The following is an 18,290-nucleotide window of genomic DNA, read 5'->3' on the forward strand; positions in this document are numbered from 1 at the left end:
GCAGTCCCCCTGATGTGAGAGAGGAAAAAGTAACTTGCGTTTAGGCTTTTGTTTTTAAGCAGTGTGTTTAGGGATGCTTGTGCAGTTTGACGACCTCTGGTTATAGGATGGTAGAAAAGATTCTTCTGAGAAGTGTGCTCTTCTCCCTTGGCTGTTTGTTATACACCCCCCCCTTTCTTTTTCAGTCCAGTCCCCATTTTTTTCTGCCCCCAAAGTCATAACCTGGTTTAGAGTTTAGGGGTGCTCTTGGCCCTTTGGTTAGATGATTTGATCTGGGCTTTCTCCCCACAGTATCCCCTACCCACTTCTTACAATAGGGCAGCTTTGTACATTGAAGTTACTGAGCCCTACTTCTGTGCTTGGGGTCTTTGGAGGGACTTCGAAGATAAAATACCCGATCTCTGACTTTCCAGAACTTAGTCTCAAAAGATGCAGTCAGTTAGCTGGACAACTAAGTGCTAAACCTATGACTCTGACTGAAGTTACAATAGGACATTCAGAAATGTGAAAGATCAGAATGTACTAAAGAAGTTGGAAGTAGCTTCATGTTGATGTGTTGGGTTTCTGCTAGTGGAAGCCATTATGGACAGGAGGACAGGAAGGGGTACCATTGCCTAGAGCTGGACAAGTGGGAAGTTTGGCATGAGGCTGAAAAATGTGTAGAATCACAGCACACTGTGGCAGGGTTTAGAGCTAGGCAGAAGCACTATTTATCATTATTGATAATAGCTACTATTCATTGTACATTTAAGTTCCAGGCACTGTGTGAAGTGTGTTAATGTGCATTTTAAATAAAGAACTGATATGTTCAAGGTCAGGCAGTGATAGAGTTAGAATTTGAACCCAGGTCTATCAATTTACTACAGTCTTTGCTCTTTCTATGCAGTACTGAATATGATATAGTAGGTAGGAATTTTGGAGCTGTTGTTGAGCAGGGAGAGATGAAGATGATTTGTGAGTATTGCTCTGGAATTGTATGATCCAATATGATAGCCACTAGTTACATGTAGTTATTTGAAAATCAGAAGTAAGTAAAGATAATTCATTTCCTCAGTCACACTAGCCATATTTTAAGTACTTAATAGTCACACAGTACAGACGATTTTGTTGAGTGATGTTTTTCTAAATTACTGGTTCTTAGCCAGTAGTATACCCTAGAATCATCCAAGTATCTTAAGGGGTTTGGGGGTGGGGGATTGAGCCCAAGCCTTTTCAGACCCACTCAATTGGAATCTCTGCGGAGAGGCCCGGGCATTTGTGAAGCTTCACAGAAAATTCTGATCTATATCCCCAATTAATAGATACTGCTCTAGAAGCTCCGTATTAACCGTGGTAATAACTGCCCCTCAGGTGTTGTGGGGAAACCTACGCTGACAGAGATACCCAAAGTGGGCTGGTCTCTATTCGGCAAATGTAGTTTCTTCACCTGGGGCCACATGGACAGCAGCTGCAGGCTCTAATGAGATGACAGTCTCTTGTTCTATGTAGCATGATGTGGCTGTGTAAGCCCCTTTTCTCTTTATAGGCAAGAATGGTGATGTTTTGGCTCCATTGCCAGGAGTACCTGGGAAAGACCACATGCTGTTTATTGCTCACCAGTGCAGTTGTTGAATTTGAACTTCCTAAACAGTCCCAAAAGAATCCGTGTAGCTCCAGAATTACGATTGGGAACATTATTGGAGCTTCTGATACAGAGGCAGGACTTGGGCAAAAATTGTTTAGTTGTGATTGTTGGAAACAGAATTTTAATATTGACATGTAGTAGTGATTTGGGACACAGTTTTATTATTAGTTTGGAAACTTTGAAGGTATTCCCATCATCACTTACCTTCTTAGCTTTGATTTCAGCTGCAGCCTAAGAGAGAACTTCGCTTCTGCTTTTTTTTTTGGGTTGATATTTAGAATAGTCTGTGGCTTTTTGTCTTACCCATTTTCCTCATGACAGCTCGACTTCCTCTGTTATAAAACACTTAGGTATTACTCTGCCCAAAAAGACATGTGCAGAGAACCAATTGCTTGAACGCCTCCTCCCCTTATTTTGGAGGGGGTTGTGTTCTTTTTTAAGGTCTTACACTACAGACCTTAAATTATAGAAAAATTTATTAATTGTAGAATAATAGAACTAGAAGGGACCAGTGGTTCTTAAAATGTGGTGGTCCCTGGACTAGCAACATCAATATCACCTGGGAACTGTTATAAATGCATATCCTAGCCCCAATCCTGAACCTACAGAATCAGAGACTCTGGGAATGAGTCCCAGCAGTATGTGATTTAATACGCCCGCCAGGTGATTTTGATGTATTCTAAAGATTGAGAACCACTGAACTCCTTAATTTGAGAGTTAATGATGTTGAGAGTTAATGATGTTCAGACCCAGAGTATTAATATCTACTCGCCATCTCCAATTTAAGATTCAGTTTTCAAGTTTTATGTTAGGTCCAGGTCTACTCTGCAACTTGGGCATATCTATTTAAGGTATTTAGAGACACTCTTTCCTCCGCTGCACACCACCAGTAGATATAGGTAGGGAACTCTGGCAGGGGAAAAGTGTACTGAGGCTGTATACTAGTAGCTCCAATAGTATAAATGTCAAAGAGTGATTGTGTTGATTGATCCTGTTGTACCACAAAGAGCTAAAAGTTATGTTTGTAGCCAAATACCTATGAATTGAACTTTGAACTTTCATTATTGGTTCCTCTGTATCTTATTCTTTAAAGAGACAAAAGTTCTACCCTCTTACACCCTCAAGCTCTTGAGTATTAAAGGAGGTGAACTTTTCAGTTAAGTTGTACAAAGCTCTAAATAAATTCACAGTCACAGTTTCCTCTACAACTGTAACTTGTTGATGTTACCAGTTTGGAAGAAAGCATAAATTTAAATGCTTGTGCCATAGTACAAATGGGCTATGGATGTGCAAGGAAATAAGATTCCACTATTTAAAGAATAAAAACATCTAGATGCTTGTGTATTTGAATTTCCAAACACAGTATTGAAGCAACAGTTTTGGTATTATTGAACAAGATCATGGCAGAGTATAGCAGCACCGTCCCCTCCCAGTTGAAAGGCCTTTTTTCTGATTTTCTACACCATAGAGTGCATATATTCATTACTCCACACCTGGCCTGTCCCTGTTCTCTCAGGTAGTATCACACTTAAAAAGTAATGTATAGCTTACAGGATGCTTTCACAAACTGGTGGTATTTCCATTTTACATATGACAAAATCAAGGTTCTGAGGAAGGTTAAATGACTTACCCAAGGGTTATGGGGTCTGTACCATTACTTTTTATAGTAATTGTTTTCTTATGTGGCATACAGACCTGTATGCTTAGGTTTGTGTTCATATTGGCTGAGGCCATCAAAGCTTCAGGTTAATGAAATGCTCTTTATTTTGTAGCCATCCAGTCCAATGGATCAGATGGGCAAGATGAGACCTCAGCCATATGGCGGGACTAACCCATACTCGCAACAGCAGGGACCTCCGTCAGGACCGCAGCAAGGACATGGGTACCCAGGGCAGCCATATGGGTCCCAGACCCCGCAGCGGTACCCGATGACCATGCAGGGCCGAGCGCAGAGTACCATGGGCGGCCTCTCTTATGCACAGCAGGTAGATGGTGACTCCGACTGTCTTAATCCTTGTTGTTGTCCAGGGTCTGGTCTTGACCTATAGAATCAGAATGTGTCTTTGGCTTCCAAACCTTGAAAGGAACATAGACCAACTGACTCAGTTACAGTGTGCAACTTACAAGACCAAGATTGTGGGCACCATTGCATGTGTTCTGGAAGGAAAACTGCTCCCTGGCCACAGGCTATAATATCTGTCTTCTTTGGCCTTTGGCCTACTTGTATCTACTGAGTGGTTATCTCTGAAGGAGGTGGGAAGAAAGAAAGGCAGTGACTGAGCACCAGTCCACTGCTACCAAGAAAAACCACTCATGCCATGTGCCCTGGGACAGAAGAGGCCCTTCATGTTTCTCGAGGCTTTCAACATGTAGCTGTCTGGTTTAAAATGAATGTTTAGAAGGAACTGGGAGTAGCAGAAAAAGGGAAGATTGAACAGTAAAGATGCTAACAGTGCTATTACAAATATTAAGATTTTCTTCATCTCCTTTTGTCTGGCCATCCACGCCATTATCTTTTTATTGTCATTTTTTTTGTTTGTTTTGACAGCATTTTCTATTACTTAAGTATAAGTGATGTTCATACTGAAAATGATGAGAGACGGAATATAAAACCTAACTTTACTTCTAAGACTTTATTTTTGAGGGGGGAAGGTAATTAGGTTTATTTTTGGAGGAGGTACTGGGGATGGAACCCAGGACCTTATGTATGATAAACATGCACTCTACCACTTGAGCTATACCCTCCTCCCTAAGACTTTAAAACAAACTATGCCCTTAAATATAGTCTCTTTTTTTCCAACTTGAAAATGGAGAGTTGGGTGGATATTATTGGTCTTTTTTTTTTTTTTTTTCCTACTTACCAAATGTATCCCCAGTGCCTAAAGTAGTACCTAGTACAAGTAAGCAAGTAGGCTTTCAAATAACTTTTTGAATGAAGACTAAATGAAAAAGAACTAGAGTAGTTTAGTGATTGGCATCCTGTCTGGATTACTAAACCCTAGGTTTTCAGTTGGCTGAGCCAGGCTGCTTTTGACTATTCGTTGTGGCTAGGATACAGATTCCTGGTGCTTATAAAAACAGTCTAGGCCATGGTAAAAAGAGTAGGCTCATTGGTGAAAACAGCTGCTCTTGAACTCTTGTAAGTTGCCCAAATATTAAATAGTATAAATTTTCTGTGGATGAATGTAGTCCACTTATAAACAAACCAACTAGTAACCTAGCTTGGCTATCCTTCTGGCTTGGTTTAACTGGGTTGGTAGAAAAACCCTGGGCCTTCTAAGTGTGAGACTTGTCTTACCTGCTTTCTGTACTCATCCTTAGGGCATAGCTTCTGACAGAATACTTTGCCTTTCTTCATCCAGAAGTGTCAGTGCTAAAAGTATCTTTTCCTTTTCTACAGATTCCTCCTTATGGACAACAAGGCCCCAGCGGGTATGGTCAGCAGGGCCAGACTCCATATTACAACCAGCAAAGTCCTCACCCCCAGCAACAGCAGCCTCCCTACTCCCAGCAGCCACCATCCCAGACCCCTCACGCCCAACCTTCATATCAGCAGCAGCCGCAGTCTCAGCCACCACAGCTCCAGTCCTCTCAGCCTCCGTATTCTCAGCAGCCACCCCAGCCTCCCCATCAGCAGTCCCCAACTCCATATCCCTCCCAGCAGTCAACCACCCAGCAGCACCCCCAGAGCCAGCCCCCCTACTCACAGCCGCAGGCACAGTCTCCCTACCAGCAGCAGCAACCTCAGCAGCCAGCATCCTCGACGCTTTCCCAGCAGGCTGCGTACCCTCAGCCCCAGTCTCAGCAGTCACAGCAAACTGCCTATTCCCAGCAGCGCTTCCCTCCACCACAGGTAAGATGTCCCTTCCTCTCCCCTCTTCCTACGTGTGACCACAGACAGCTTGGGGGTTGGTGTCATGAGAACTTTGCCATACAAATTGGTTCTCTCATGTGTACTTAAAAACCAATTAAACTCTGGGTAGACATGCTAACTGGATTGATTGAACTAATAAAGACATAACTGCATAGAAACCTGTAGTTCTTCTTACTGATGAAATAGGGCAGTGAAAAGTTGCATAGAGGGATAAGAAATTAAAGATAATGGGACTAATTTTTTATTAATTTTTTTTTTAACTCAGCATTCAGTACTTGAGCTTCCAAGTGAGTTTGGTCTTTTTAAAAACGGTCAGTTTGGGAGGCTGTACTATACATTCACTCAACTGCCATTCCATTCTGCTACTGCTCAAAGTATTTTGGACCCTTTCATTTGAAATTGCCATCAGAGCTGACATGACATTCTTTGGAATATTCTCCGTGGTAGCAAATCCTTTTTTTTTAAGAGTGGATTTGACTTTGGGAAATAGCTAAAAATCATTTGTTGCCATGTCTATGAACAAGGTAGGTGATAATGTCTAAAAATAACAATTTGGGCTTTATTCTTTAAAGAGCAAAAAGAAGAGAAATGACTGAGTGATGACAAGTCCAGTAAAGATTTTGTGCATTGGTGGCATTGTTGAAATAAATATCTCATCCCAAGGCAATGTCTTTGAAGGAAGCAGTACTCATTTTAATGCAGAGGTTCTAGTGTGAGTTTTTTTTGTTGTTTTTAAATTGAATTGGTCTCATTTCTTGATAGATATAACTTCTAATTAGCCAGACTTTAGCATTTAACCCCAAGGAATAGCTTTCTGTGGGTGGTGATAAATGGTCAACAGTGCCATCAGAAAGAGTCTTATTTCCACTGGTGACATTCTTAAGAGCCACAACTTGTATTTTTCTGCATTTGGATAATACTGTGTGCAGTTGGGCAGTCTCTCACACCAACTTCCCCTTTGTGAGAGTCCCATAGCCCTTTCACCAGGAAGCAAGCTTGTCTGAATTATCAATACCAGGTTCTCACAGCTTCTTTTTTCTTGTTTTAGGAGTTATCTCAAGATTCATTTGGATCTCAGGCGTCCTCAGCCCCCTCGATGACCTCCAGTAAGGGAGGGCAAGAAGATATGAACCTGAGTCTTCAGTCAAGACCTTCAAGCTTGCCTGTGAGTATTTCTGCCACTCTCTAAAAGATGATGGGTGCAGAGAGGAAAGCAAAGAAAACCAGTTTCCAATTGGATATTTTGGTGGTATTGAGCTAAATGAAAGATGAACTATTCCTTGAATTCAGGGCTCAAAATTCTGAATAGGAATGTTTGAACTGACCTTATAGAATGTTTGTTTCGGCTGCCTGCCCAGGAACGAATATATCTGTGACCTTCACTTAAAGATCTAAACATTGTTTAAAGTTTTGGGGGTTTTGTTTTTAAATCTTGGGCTCTTAGGCATGGAACCAGGTGAGGGACAGAGAAAATGGAGATGGTGGAAGCACTGTATGCTCTCCATCAAAATTGATAGGAGGTTCAGTGTTGTTTTGTTTTTTAAATCTTATTTTTGAGGGCTTAATTTTTAGGTGTTTGTCTTAGTGTTTAGCTAGGAGGGTAGGATCTTGGGGTGCATTCAGCCTGGATTGTCGCATTGGGCACATATGGAGTAAAAACAGATTTTCTAGTTGTTTTTTGTGAATAGATGCTCTTATCTAGTAGAGCTCTTGGTGCCCAGATGCTTGATGAGTGTTTACAGAATGGACTGACCATATCCTGAGAAAAAGCAATATGGTCTGCTGATTAAGAACTTGGGCTCTAGAGCCATATTTCCTGGGTCTGCATTTTGACTCTGCCACTAACTCTGTAGCCTTGGGCAAGTCATTTAACCTCTCTATGCCTGTAAAATGAAACTAAAAGTACCCACTTCATGAAGGGATTAACATTAAATAAGTTAGTATAAAAAGTGTGGGTGCTTGTAGGCACTTCATAAATGTCGGTTGTTAATCATCATCTTACAGGGCATAGGGACTATAATTTGATACTCAAAGGCAATTAACACCAACAATTTAATAGTGGGCTTGTTCCGGGAACATTTACCTTTATCTTAGTTCTGCCACTGAATGTGGACAGGTCACTCAGGCTGGGCACAGGAATAAAATGAACTGCTCTGAAATCTAGTTAAGACTGTAGGCAGCAAACCCCTTATTACAAATCTGGCTTAACAAATTCATGCTGTATAGCATAGGGAACTATATTCAATATCTTGTAATTTATGGTGAAAAAGAATATGAAAACGAATATATGTATGTTCATGTGTGATTGAAGCATTGTGCTGTACACCAGAAATTGACACAACATTGTAAACTGAGTATATGTCAATAAATACACATAAATACAAAACCTTCAAATCTGGCTTCAATTAAGAAATGGAAATTCAGCCATAGGCGCCCAGATAAGATTCTTTTGCAATTTTGATTCTACTTGAATTTTAAACTTGTCTCTTTAATTATTCTGACTTGGGAGAAAATGGTTTTCTGGATCTAAGGAATTGGTAGGAGGCAGGAACTGACTTTATCATGAAGCCTCCATGGCTTCCCCTGAAGATCTCTTGAGCCATACATAAACTTAATAGGGCAAAGTCTATGGAGGCCCTTAGCACCTGTAATTCAGGCTTCCCAGGCCGGGATGAATAGCTGTTGTCAGATGGGACTTCTGAGACTGTTGACTTTCTCAGCTGAAGAATTGGGAGAGGAAGTGTCTGAATAAGGCTGTCACTCTCTGTTCCTTTCTCATTAATGTCTGTTGCAATCGTTTTCTGCATCCTGAACTTCACTGGAATGTGCTTTTTAACCTGATTCAGTCAGAAATGTGTAACCACTCCCTCATCATCTATGGTTTGTGGCTAAATCTGGGTGAGGTACTATTGTAGCAAGAACCCCAATTGGTGGATTTCTGCCAGTGCTGTAATTGCTCCTCATCAAAAAGTTTCTGCTTATTCCTAGTGGCCTTTTGACAGAACTGTATTTGATAGTTTTTAGTCCTGAGAAGCCTAGCATGCAAACACATTGCATGTCTTCTAAGGGTTGAGAGCCTTGTACTGTTGAATCCAAGAGTTTGATTTGACCTACTGAAGTGAAGTGCTGTTGGGTCCAGGGGAGGGTTGTTCCTGGGCAGCCTGTCATAAGGAGCATTCCCAAGTTCAGGCTTCTGCTATAGATTCATCCAAATGGGTCATTTGCTCTGTAGTAGAAGCTCCATGAGGGAGGTGAGCTGGCTGGGTTATTGGCATCTTGTTTGTTGAATTGCTTTTTATCCCTCTACTACTTGGACCAAGAAACAAAAAGTGGTTTATTCTTTGAAATTTTGGTTTGATGCCAGATTTGCCTAGCCAGGCTGGGGAAACAGTCATACCTGAAGAAGGAGAAGTTGGGATTCCCTGCAAAGGGCCCTCTGCTTTCTTTCAGCAGCTGTGTTAAGGGAACCTTAGTTTCGCCATTGTATCCCTCCACTCAACACGTGTTTGTGTTTGGCTCCAAAGTAGATAACTGTGCTAACTGGAGAGCAGCCTTTCCAGTTTTCCACGTCCCACTGCACTCATTTGCCTTACCCACTTTGCTCTAAAGGTATGATTGTGACCCTTGATTTAAAGATTCAGTATGGTTTCTGATTCTGATTATTACAAAAATTAGATTTTGAGGTATTTTCGTTCAGCTATTAATGCCAAATCATTTAGCTACTATTATCCTAATTGTTACCCATCTATTTAAAACCTCTCAATTATTTTTCATTAATCTTAGAATAAAATCCCAAATCTTTAATATTACCAAGGCTGTTCCCCCACCCTCCCCTTTCTGATTTAGTAGGTCTGAAGCGAGGCCTGAGAATTTGCATTTCTAACAAATTCTTGATGCTACTGTTGCTGTTAGACCAAGGATGGCATTTTGAGAACCTGTTTCATCCTTGTTTTGCTCTCTGCCTTCTCTCAATTTCTGTACGGCCCTGTGCTTTTTCTGTTTACAACCCTTTGCACACAGTCTTCCTTTGCCTATATGCTTTTCCTCCTATCTTTTCATATTCATATTTCAGATTACATCTTCAAGATCATTTTTTCAGAAAACTTTCCTAATCAAGCTTCAAAACTCAAGCTAAATAACTTTTGTGATGCCTTCACTGACTAAAGGCAGTTTTTATTTTACTTTTTAAAAAGCTAGCAATATTTAAGACATATGAAAAGGTATAAAGAATAATTCAGCACCTGAGAACCCATCTTTAGAAACCAAACCTTGCTGACACAGGTAAAACATCTTATATAGCCCTCTGGGATCACTTCCCTATCCTTGTACCCAGAGAAGCACTATCCTGTATCTGAGGGTTTTTTGCTCCATGTTGCTAGAGCATTTTGCTGATACCTCTACTTGGTTGAATGCTTTCCACCAGAAAATAAGCTCCTGGAGGGCAGGCATTATATTATTGACCTCTGTTCCCCAAAAACCTATCACATGATGCCCAAGACCAGTGGGTTCTCTACCTTGGCTGCACGTTAGAATTATTTGGGGAGTATATGGTCTTTAAAACCAGTGGCCAGGGTTCACTGAATTCTGATTTGTTTGATATGGAGTTGGGCTTGGACTTTGGTATGGTTAGAAGCTGTCCTGGGTGATTCTGGTGTACAGCCCCAGTAGAGATCCACTAGTCCAAACTGTCAAGTTCCTTTGCTGTAATAGGCTGTATTAGGCCCATGCTTCTTATCACTGCTTCTCAAGTGTAAGTAATTTCAATTACTTATTTAATGCAAGCTCAGTGAGGGCAGACTTGCTCTGTCTTGTTCATTGCCATCATGGTGCCTGGCAAATAGTAGGCTCCAACTCATTGAATAAACCTGAGCAGTATTCATTGATCATCCACAAAGTGTATGGCTGACAGGAGACAGCGTGATCATATTAACCAGATTGTAAGTTTTCACTGCTAGGGCAAGACAGGTATCACAGACTGTTATGGGAAGGCCCAAACTCCATTTTAGAGTATGGAATAATTGATCTGTGCTTCCTGACAGTTGCCTTAGGAAGAAGTCGGGTTAGGGTTTGTCGTTATCTTGTGAAATAGCTACCACTTCACTTTATGTTAAAGAGGTTCCTCCTGTAAGGGATGGGTGAGAAAATCTCTAGGTGTTTTATTAAGCTTTTAGGTTTCTTTATTTTGGGGCAAAATCTGTAAGAAACTCGTCTGAAAATTGGTATCTGACTTTTGATTATAGTCATTTTTGAGAATGACTTGGAGTTGCATCTTGAAAAGCTTCTGTTTATGTGATTCATCCAAGTGTGTGTGGTTTCCTTCAAATACTGACTGCTTCCCAAATTTTTCTTACTGAGGCACATTTGTAGATTTACGTTTTAGTCTTGAAAGTGTACTTGGGATAGAGTTTCCATTCAGTGGTGAAAAATGGATATAGGATTGAAAGCCTAGGTCTGGAGAGGTTAGCTAGATTACTGCTTCTCAAACTTTAGCATGCTTTAAGAATCACCTAGAGATTAACTAAAACACAAGTTACTGATCTCTACCCAGATAGATTCTGATTAATTAGTCCTGGGGTAGGACCCCAAAATTTGCATTTCTAATAAGCTCTCAGGTGCTGCTGTAGTTATAAAGACCATACTTGAATAATCATGACCTATGGTAGTCTTTTGAAAAGGGAAGAAAAAAATTAGTAGACTATGAAGCCAAAGTGGCAAGTTGAATAACACTGGTGACTTACACTACATTTTGACTCGATGATCTGGAGGGAAGGCTGTGGATTGAAAATGGTGGAATGAAAAGAGACTTGGGAGAGACAGACTGCCTGCAGCTGTGGCCTCTGCAGTTTATATTCCTCAGTTAGGGCAGTCCTTGCAAATGCCAGCAGCACACTGGGCGCTCTCTGCTCTGTGGCACTCACCACTGGATCCCTTCCATAAGTTGGTCACCAAATCCTAGCCTGCCTCAGAAATGACTTTTCAGTCCTTTGTCCTTCCTCATTGCCTTTTCTTCAGGCCCCAGTTATCTCTCACTTGGTGTTTTGCTACAGAGTTCTGACTGTTCTGTTTCTTCTCCTTCCATGTCTGTCCTCAGCTTAATCACCAGAGTGATCATCTTAAAAATTCAGACTTGGCAAGTTATTACTACTAGTACTATATTACTACTTTACAATCTCTGGCTACTTGTTGCCTACAGGTTTTAAGCCCAAGTGACGTACAAGTTCCTTTGTGATCTAGAGGATTTAGGATATTTTAAAAAGAAAAAGAAAAAAAAAGTGGTAAGTTCCCTTTCTCTGGAGTAAAACCTGGCACACTCTTGGCTGTGGTTGTAATATAGAAGGCAGATAGGCATTAGACAAGGGTTGAGCTTTGCTGACTTCTGAGGTAACCTGAACTCTTTTTTAAGTCTGTGACTCTATTCTGAATATGGCATAATTGCAAACCTTAAGGATCCTCTGTTTCATTAGTAAAATAGATAAAAAGAATGTGTGCCTGAATGTTACAATGAGTGCTGTTGGAGTTTGATGAAGTCAGTGATCGATTTATATCCAAATAATAGAGGGAAGACATCATGGCAGAAGTTTTGAATGAACTAGATATGTCTGTATGGGGATGATTGGTAAGGAAAAGTACAGCCTGAGCAGAGACTAGATGGGGGTGGGGTGCAGTAGAAGTGACACGTAAGGGGGGCTGTTCAGGATCAGGCTTCCTGGGGTGGGGTGTAACAGGAAGGAATTCTAGATCAGAGAGTTTGGGTCCCTGATAGGATAAATAAGCCATTTGGATCTGATCTTATAGTCTGGCAGATATGTAATTAGGGCAATAACTTGATAAAACTAATGTTTTATAAAAATGATCCACTGATGTGTAGAATGGTCTGAAAAGGGGAAAGTCTGCAAGCAAGAGGATAAGTTAAACTCTTGAAATAATTGTAGTGTTCAGTGGAGTTCTGCCCCTCTGTCTCATTTGCATAGGGACCTAGTCCTAGTTGTGAGATGCACAGGAGGAAAGATTGTATGGAACTGAGAACAAGTGGAGTCTACTGGCTGGAAAATTTAACAATACTGATTTATTGGGGCAGTGCAGGGGGGAATCTCATTGACAGAAAGGTTAATAGGAAAACTCATTTTTGAGAAGTTGCATATAGTGAGATGTCTAAAAAATGCTTAGTAACAAGTTGGAGGTAGGAGACTGAAACCTGGGTAAGAGCTGAGTCTAGATAGAGCTTGAGAGTTGTCTGTGTAGTGGTTGATAGTTAAACCATGGAATGAAGTTAAAAATTATGGAATAGTTATACCTCCCAGGCTAGCAATGTGAAGAGAGTAGCCACATGGACCCCCGGACCATGCCTGCGGTCCCTGAGTAGAAGCATGCACCACATAGCTGGAGAGATTGGAGGAGAACCAGGATCGTGTCATGTTTCTGGAAGCCAAGGAAGAGGCAGAGATAGTCTGCATCAAATATATATTTCAGGGAATATAAAGTTGGATTTGTTGTGAAGCAGGTTATTGGGATCCTTCTGAGGCAGGGAGAAGACCTGATTTCTGAGGGCTGGAGGGATGGAAATGAGCAAGGAAAAGGTGTAAAGGTCAAGAGCACTCTGGAAAGGCATAGGAGGAGGCAGCTGAATCAGCCCAAATTCCTCAGCTTCATCTCAAGGCCCACATATGTATAAAGCAGATAGATATAGAATGGTGGATATGCTGGCAGAATATTAGAAAGGTATAAACAGGCACATCTTTTTAAGAGCTACAAGAATCAAGGGAATCACGGGCACTAGGTTAGCTTTAAAGGGACACTGTATCCTTGACTGAAAAAGTCTTAGAGGCTGCTGTTGAAGATCTGGACCATACTTGTCTGCTCTGGTTAGGTAGGAGTGGAAATTGTTGATGCCAGGAATGAGGTGAACAGGAATAGGATTTTTAATGTCTGCTAAATTGTCTAAAGATATTATCACTTGGGTTTCCAAGCCCTTCTTTAGAGTTCACTTAACAACAAAGTAGCTATTAGCACTCATGTTTTACTACTGTGATGTTCTCAAACCCTGAGAGCTTGGGTTACAGTGATCTGGAAAGAAGAAATGGGAGGGAACTCTTGTAGAATCTGAATCCTAGAGGGCAGGAGTGAAGCCAGGAAAGGATCTACAGCCAAAACCAATTCTGAAAGGACAGGAATTGAAATGTACTGAGTTGAATAATCATTCCTGTTTTTCATAAGGAGAACCTAAGGGTCAGAACTAGGATTTGAATTCAGTTTTCTCTAATATTTCAGATGAAATACTTCCTTTAGCATCCCAACCAGGAGAGGAAAGACATGGACAGTCTGATTAATGTTTAGCCAAAAGCCTCAACCCATTGTCATTTAATATTTACTAGACTTGTCCTAAAGGAAGGAGTATAGTGGATTTCCACTTCACTTCTGTTTTCTCAGACATCCTTTTGATGAGTTTGTGAACTGAGGGACAGGGAGGAGTGGGAGAGGAAAGATGGCCAAATCTATAGATCAGGCCTGCTAGAGGAACTAATCAACTAGGGAATTGCCTCAAGCAGTGGAAAGTTGACCAGATTGGTTCTTTGGTTCCCTTGTGTTGAATGGGAGCAAGCCCTGTTCTCTGCTAAAAGTTTAATCAGTTAGATCCCTGGTACTGAAAAAAATGTGCTCCGTTATCTAGCAGCACAGATATTGCCTGGGAGCTTGCTAGAAATGCAGATTCTTGGGCCCCACGCCAGCTTTATTGAATCCGACACTGTTAACAAGATCTCCAGGTGATTCATGTGTCATATGGTTTAGAAGCAAGGAGGAGTTAGACCATGAGAGGTAAGAGTAAATTTTTCAAATGAAATATTATGCCAGAGACTTTGGAGTACAATGAATTTTACTGACTGTATCTACTAAACCAGTTGTTTTGTGGGTGCTTTGAAGGCCCTGGCTCCCCATGCTGACAGTCCAGATCCTATTGTGGGTCCATCCATAGCTCCCTGCATACCTCTGTGACCTTATGTCTGGCCACTCAGCTGTGCCTTAAGCTCCTCACAACTCTTGGTCCTTCCAGGCATTGTCCTTTTGCTTAAGGTGTGTATGTCATCTCCTCACCCACACACACACCCTTTTTTTTTTTAAATGCCAAGGAAACTTCTACTTTGACTTCAAAACCTATCTGTGAAATACCTTCCCTGAGACTTCTTCACCATTTTCTTCATGTTGACATAACATTATGCTGATATTTCTACTTGAGCACTCAGGCCTGTGTCCGATACCTGTGTTAGGCAGATACTTAGAAAAACTTTGTTTAATAGCCCTTAGGTTCTTGTTACCTACTGGAACTTGGAGGCCATCTTTTTGTTGTCTAGGTTTATTGGCAGAGGGTGGGTTGAGGGGGTGACAGAAATTCTCTATAAAGGCTTAAAAAACTGAAATGTTTGAAGGAGTTTAATTTTACACAGCTTGTGTTCATTTTTATCACATTTCATGGTAAAAGGAGGCAGGGCCAACAATTTTTGCCTTGGTTTTTGATGGCATATTTATAAAGGGATAACAGAAATGCCACTAGCACTTTTGGTACCCAGAGAAGCTGGGCCATTCTGAGGTTGATGACCTGTTTTCTTTATATCTGACTGTGTATCTATGTTTGCCCCCCTTTAATTATATAGCCCAGGTGCTCTCACAAAGTCTCAAAAAGGAAATCCCCACCCCTCTCTATCATATCTGCCCAGACTGCTCAGAGTAGCAAGTACCCTGTGCAAGTAACTGTCCCTTCTTTAGAACACCAGTTCTCGGGCAAGGCTAGCCAATCTGCTTCTCCATCTTAGTCACGCTGCTTCAGCCCCGGTACTGCCTGGTGCCTGCTGGAGCCTGTGTTTCTTGCAGCAGATTACTATATGCTTGTTCCTGGGCCCGTTTCCTGTTTCTATTCTAGTTGTTGGTGGCTCAGCTTTGCTTCCTGCCTGTGTGTCTCACACAGATTCCTCTTGCTGGAACCTTTTGTTTCCTTCGGAACAACTTCAATCTGAAAGCTAACTGAGCCCTACCTTTAGTGTGATGGCTTCTGGGGTCAGTTAGCCTTGCTGAGGCCTGTTGGGAAGTAACCCCCTCCCCACCAAGCATGCCACTTGGATCTGACCTTGTTTTTCGGTTTGTCCCCAGTCCTGCTACAGGAAGCTGGTGGTTCATTGCTTAGACCAGAAATTGGTAGAACAAGATAAGCTGGGATCTTGTGCAGGCCAGACTTGTCTTCACTCATCAGCTATGCAGGCTTGTCAGGACTGTTGTGCCCTGGTTCTTTACCACCTGGGGCATATAAACATATTTTCTGCTGTTGAGGAAGACAGTTGGTACCCTTTCTAGCCCAGGCTCAGAGAATACTTATTTTGGGTTGGGCAGGTAATGCTATCCTCAGCAGAGTAAAAGCTTACAGAGAATATAGGGATGGAAAGGAAAGCATGTGCTGACTCAACCTTCCATCTTGTGTGAGCAATTCAACACCCCCCCCCATCTTCCCCCAGAGCTTAGAGTGGAAGGGAGAAAGTGCAGAAAGTTTGTAAAAAGGGAAGAAGCAAAGGAGATTGTCCTGAACAAATGTATTTTAAAGTTCTAGGCTTCCTCATCTTGCCCATTTTCCCTACTCTTTTGGGACCATCTGATAATACTGTGTCAGACAGAGTGGTTTCTACACTGAACCTAGGCCATACTAAACCCTAGGTATGTTTAATAGAGAGGAATTTATACGGAATTGGACTTAAAAATTGTTAGGATTGAGGGAGCATGCTCTAGGCTTGTCCTCTAGGAATGGGATCTAGACCTAGATTTGACCCACCAGGGGAACTCCTGCTTGTGACCTACTATCAGAACCAGTACCCAGTTAACTGGAAGGTAAAACCAAAATGCTCCTGCAGAAACAAGTGAAGGAGGCAGAAGTACGATCTCTGCCATACTTCGGTCTAATCTTGAGTGTGATTCTAATTAGCAGAACCCGAATTGTATCCAAAACTCATCTACAAGGAAGTCTGGGAAGTGCAGTTTTTAGCTTTTTAACCTCAGCAATTAGGAAAAGAGTAAAATGAAATCAGCATGAGTTACTGCACAGAATATTCACCACACTAACACAACACCACCGTTCCTCCTCATCCCCGACTTTATATGTGAGGAACCCAGGTCCCAGAAAGTCCTTTAGGACTTGCCCAAGTTCATTCAGTAAATGAGAACATTGGGTTCCCTGACTTCTAGTCCATTGCTTTTATTATTAGGACCAATTCCTACAAAGGATCAGCAAAAGGCTCTTTTAAGAGAAGGAAGAATGCCATGTTCAGAAAACAGACTTTGTCGTCCGTATTCTCTTCTCTTCAGAGAAAGGGAAGGAGGAGGTATGGAGAGATGTAGGGTTGAGACGTCTAGGCAAGGGTAGTGGTACTATAGCTGCTGGGTTTAGATCTGCTCCCTGGGAAGATATAGGAAGCATTTATTCTGGAAGAAGAAACTTCAAAAGCTAGAATTTCCTGAAATTCCTGAGTCAACATATGGATGAACTCAGTTGCCTTGGTGATAGTGGCTTTCCTCCACCCATCTCCCCTTCCCCTTCTCTCCTGTTGGTGCTTTTATAACCTTCTACAAAGCTGTCTGGGAGACTACCTCTGTGAAGTACATGCCTTGGTTCTGCCATTGTCCTCCAAGACCAACCAAAATCTGAAAGCTAGCCCCTAGATGTGTGATGGCCAAACTGTTTCCTGTCTTTCAGGTGGTGAGGAGTGGGTACCTGGGGTGGGGGTGGGGGACTTGGGCTTTTTGAACAAGGTACGAACCAAGTTCTCCTAGAAATGCTATCCTTACAGAAACAACTAGCCCCACCCCCACCCCCGCGTGCACCAGAGTGAGAATTTTGATCCAAACTTGGTTCAGAGGGGAGGGCCCCTAAGTGTAGAGCTATCTTAACATACCTGATAAATCAAGCATGGAATTAGCTCTATTGTCCTTTTGTCATTTTTCTAAAATATTTGGTGTTCTACCTGAAAGCTGTGATGAAACTGGTATGTGATCTAGTGCTGTCCCTTTAGGGACCAGTGCTTGATCTCTTGTTCCATCTATTTCTGAGGCCTGAACCTATTTCATCCTCCCCACCTAGTGTTAGCATGGAACTGGCTGGTATTGTGACATAATGTCTGATTGCAGTGAGGCGGAGCTCACCTCCAAGCTGTTAGCTTGCTTCCCATTTGATCTTTCCCAAGGAAGCTAAGAAGCCATGCCTTGTTGAAGGTGGAAACTAGGGGATCGAAGGCTTGAGTTGAGAGCAAATCTGTCCCTTAAAGCCAACTTTGATGTGGGAGGAATATTGAATGTGGTTTACTGAGATGAGTGAAGGTAATTTCCTGATACTTGGGGGGAGGTAGTAGAGAAACTAAGTTCCAGATAAAAGGGATCAGTATTCAGAGGAACTGTTACCAAGAATATTTGTTTTCTCTCTTCGTCTTCTACTTTTAGAACTTGACTATGTCTTTCCCTAAGTACTGAGTTGTGTTTTTGGTTTTAAAGGCCTTTGAGGTTGATGGCTGTCTTTTCTGATTTAAGATTCTATCCATTTCCCACTCTCAGATTTCTTTGTTCCACCCCTCCCCCTAAATCTTTGGATTTTATCTAGACCCATAGGTCATGGTAGGGAAGACTACTGGTTAATATAAATTTAGGGCTTTAAATATGAAACCAAGGAGGCCATCCAGCCCCCTAGACCTTGGTCTACTCTGTGTTTAGCACCATGCCAACTTTACTTCCCCTACTTGCGCACATTATGTCCTCCTTATTTTCTGG

At 41.8% G+C, this 18,290-nt stretch overlaps 1 protein-coding gene and 1 long non-coding RNA gene across 3 annotated transcripts in view; one reads left to right on the top strand and one right to left on the bottom strand.

The window, feature by feature from the left end:
- ARID1A (AT-rich interaction domain 1A) overlaps window positions 1–18,290 on the top strand; it is a 66,481-nt gene that overhangs the window by 21,179 nt on the left and 27,012 nt on the right. For both annotated transcript variants that reach the window (XM_032495582.1, XM_032495581.1), the window contains exons 2-4: window positions 3,397–3,609; window positions 5,025–5,477; window positions 6,547–6,663. In XM_032495582.1, coding sequence (XP_032351473.1) covers window positions 3,397–3,609; window positions 5,025–5,477; window positions 6,547–6,663 — 783 coding nt within the window. The remainder of the gene's footprint in view (window positions 1–3,396; window positions 3,610–5,024; window positions 5,478–6,546; window positions 6,664–18,290) is intronic.
- On the bottom strand, window positions 129–5,016 carry LOC116668313. Its single transcript, XR_004325440.1, has 3 exons — window positions 4,819–5,016; window positions 395–401; window positions 129–142 (listed from the first exon to the last, which is right to left on the bottom strand). It is a non-coding gene; the product is annotated as an uncharacterized LOC116668313 (long non-coding RNA).

Source organism: Camelus ferus, chromosome 13 (assembly GCF_009834535.1).
Source record: "Camelus ferus isolate YT-003-E chromosome 13, BCGSAC_Cfer_1.0, whole genome shotgun sequence".
In the NCBI taxonomy this organism is placed as follows: Eukaryota; Metazoa; Chordata; class Mammalia; order Artiodactyla; family Camelidae; genus Camelus; species Camelus ferus.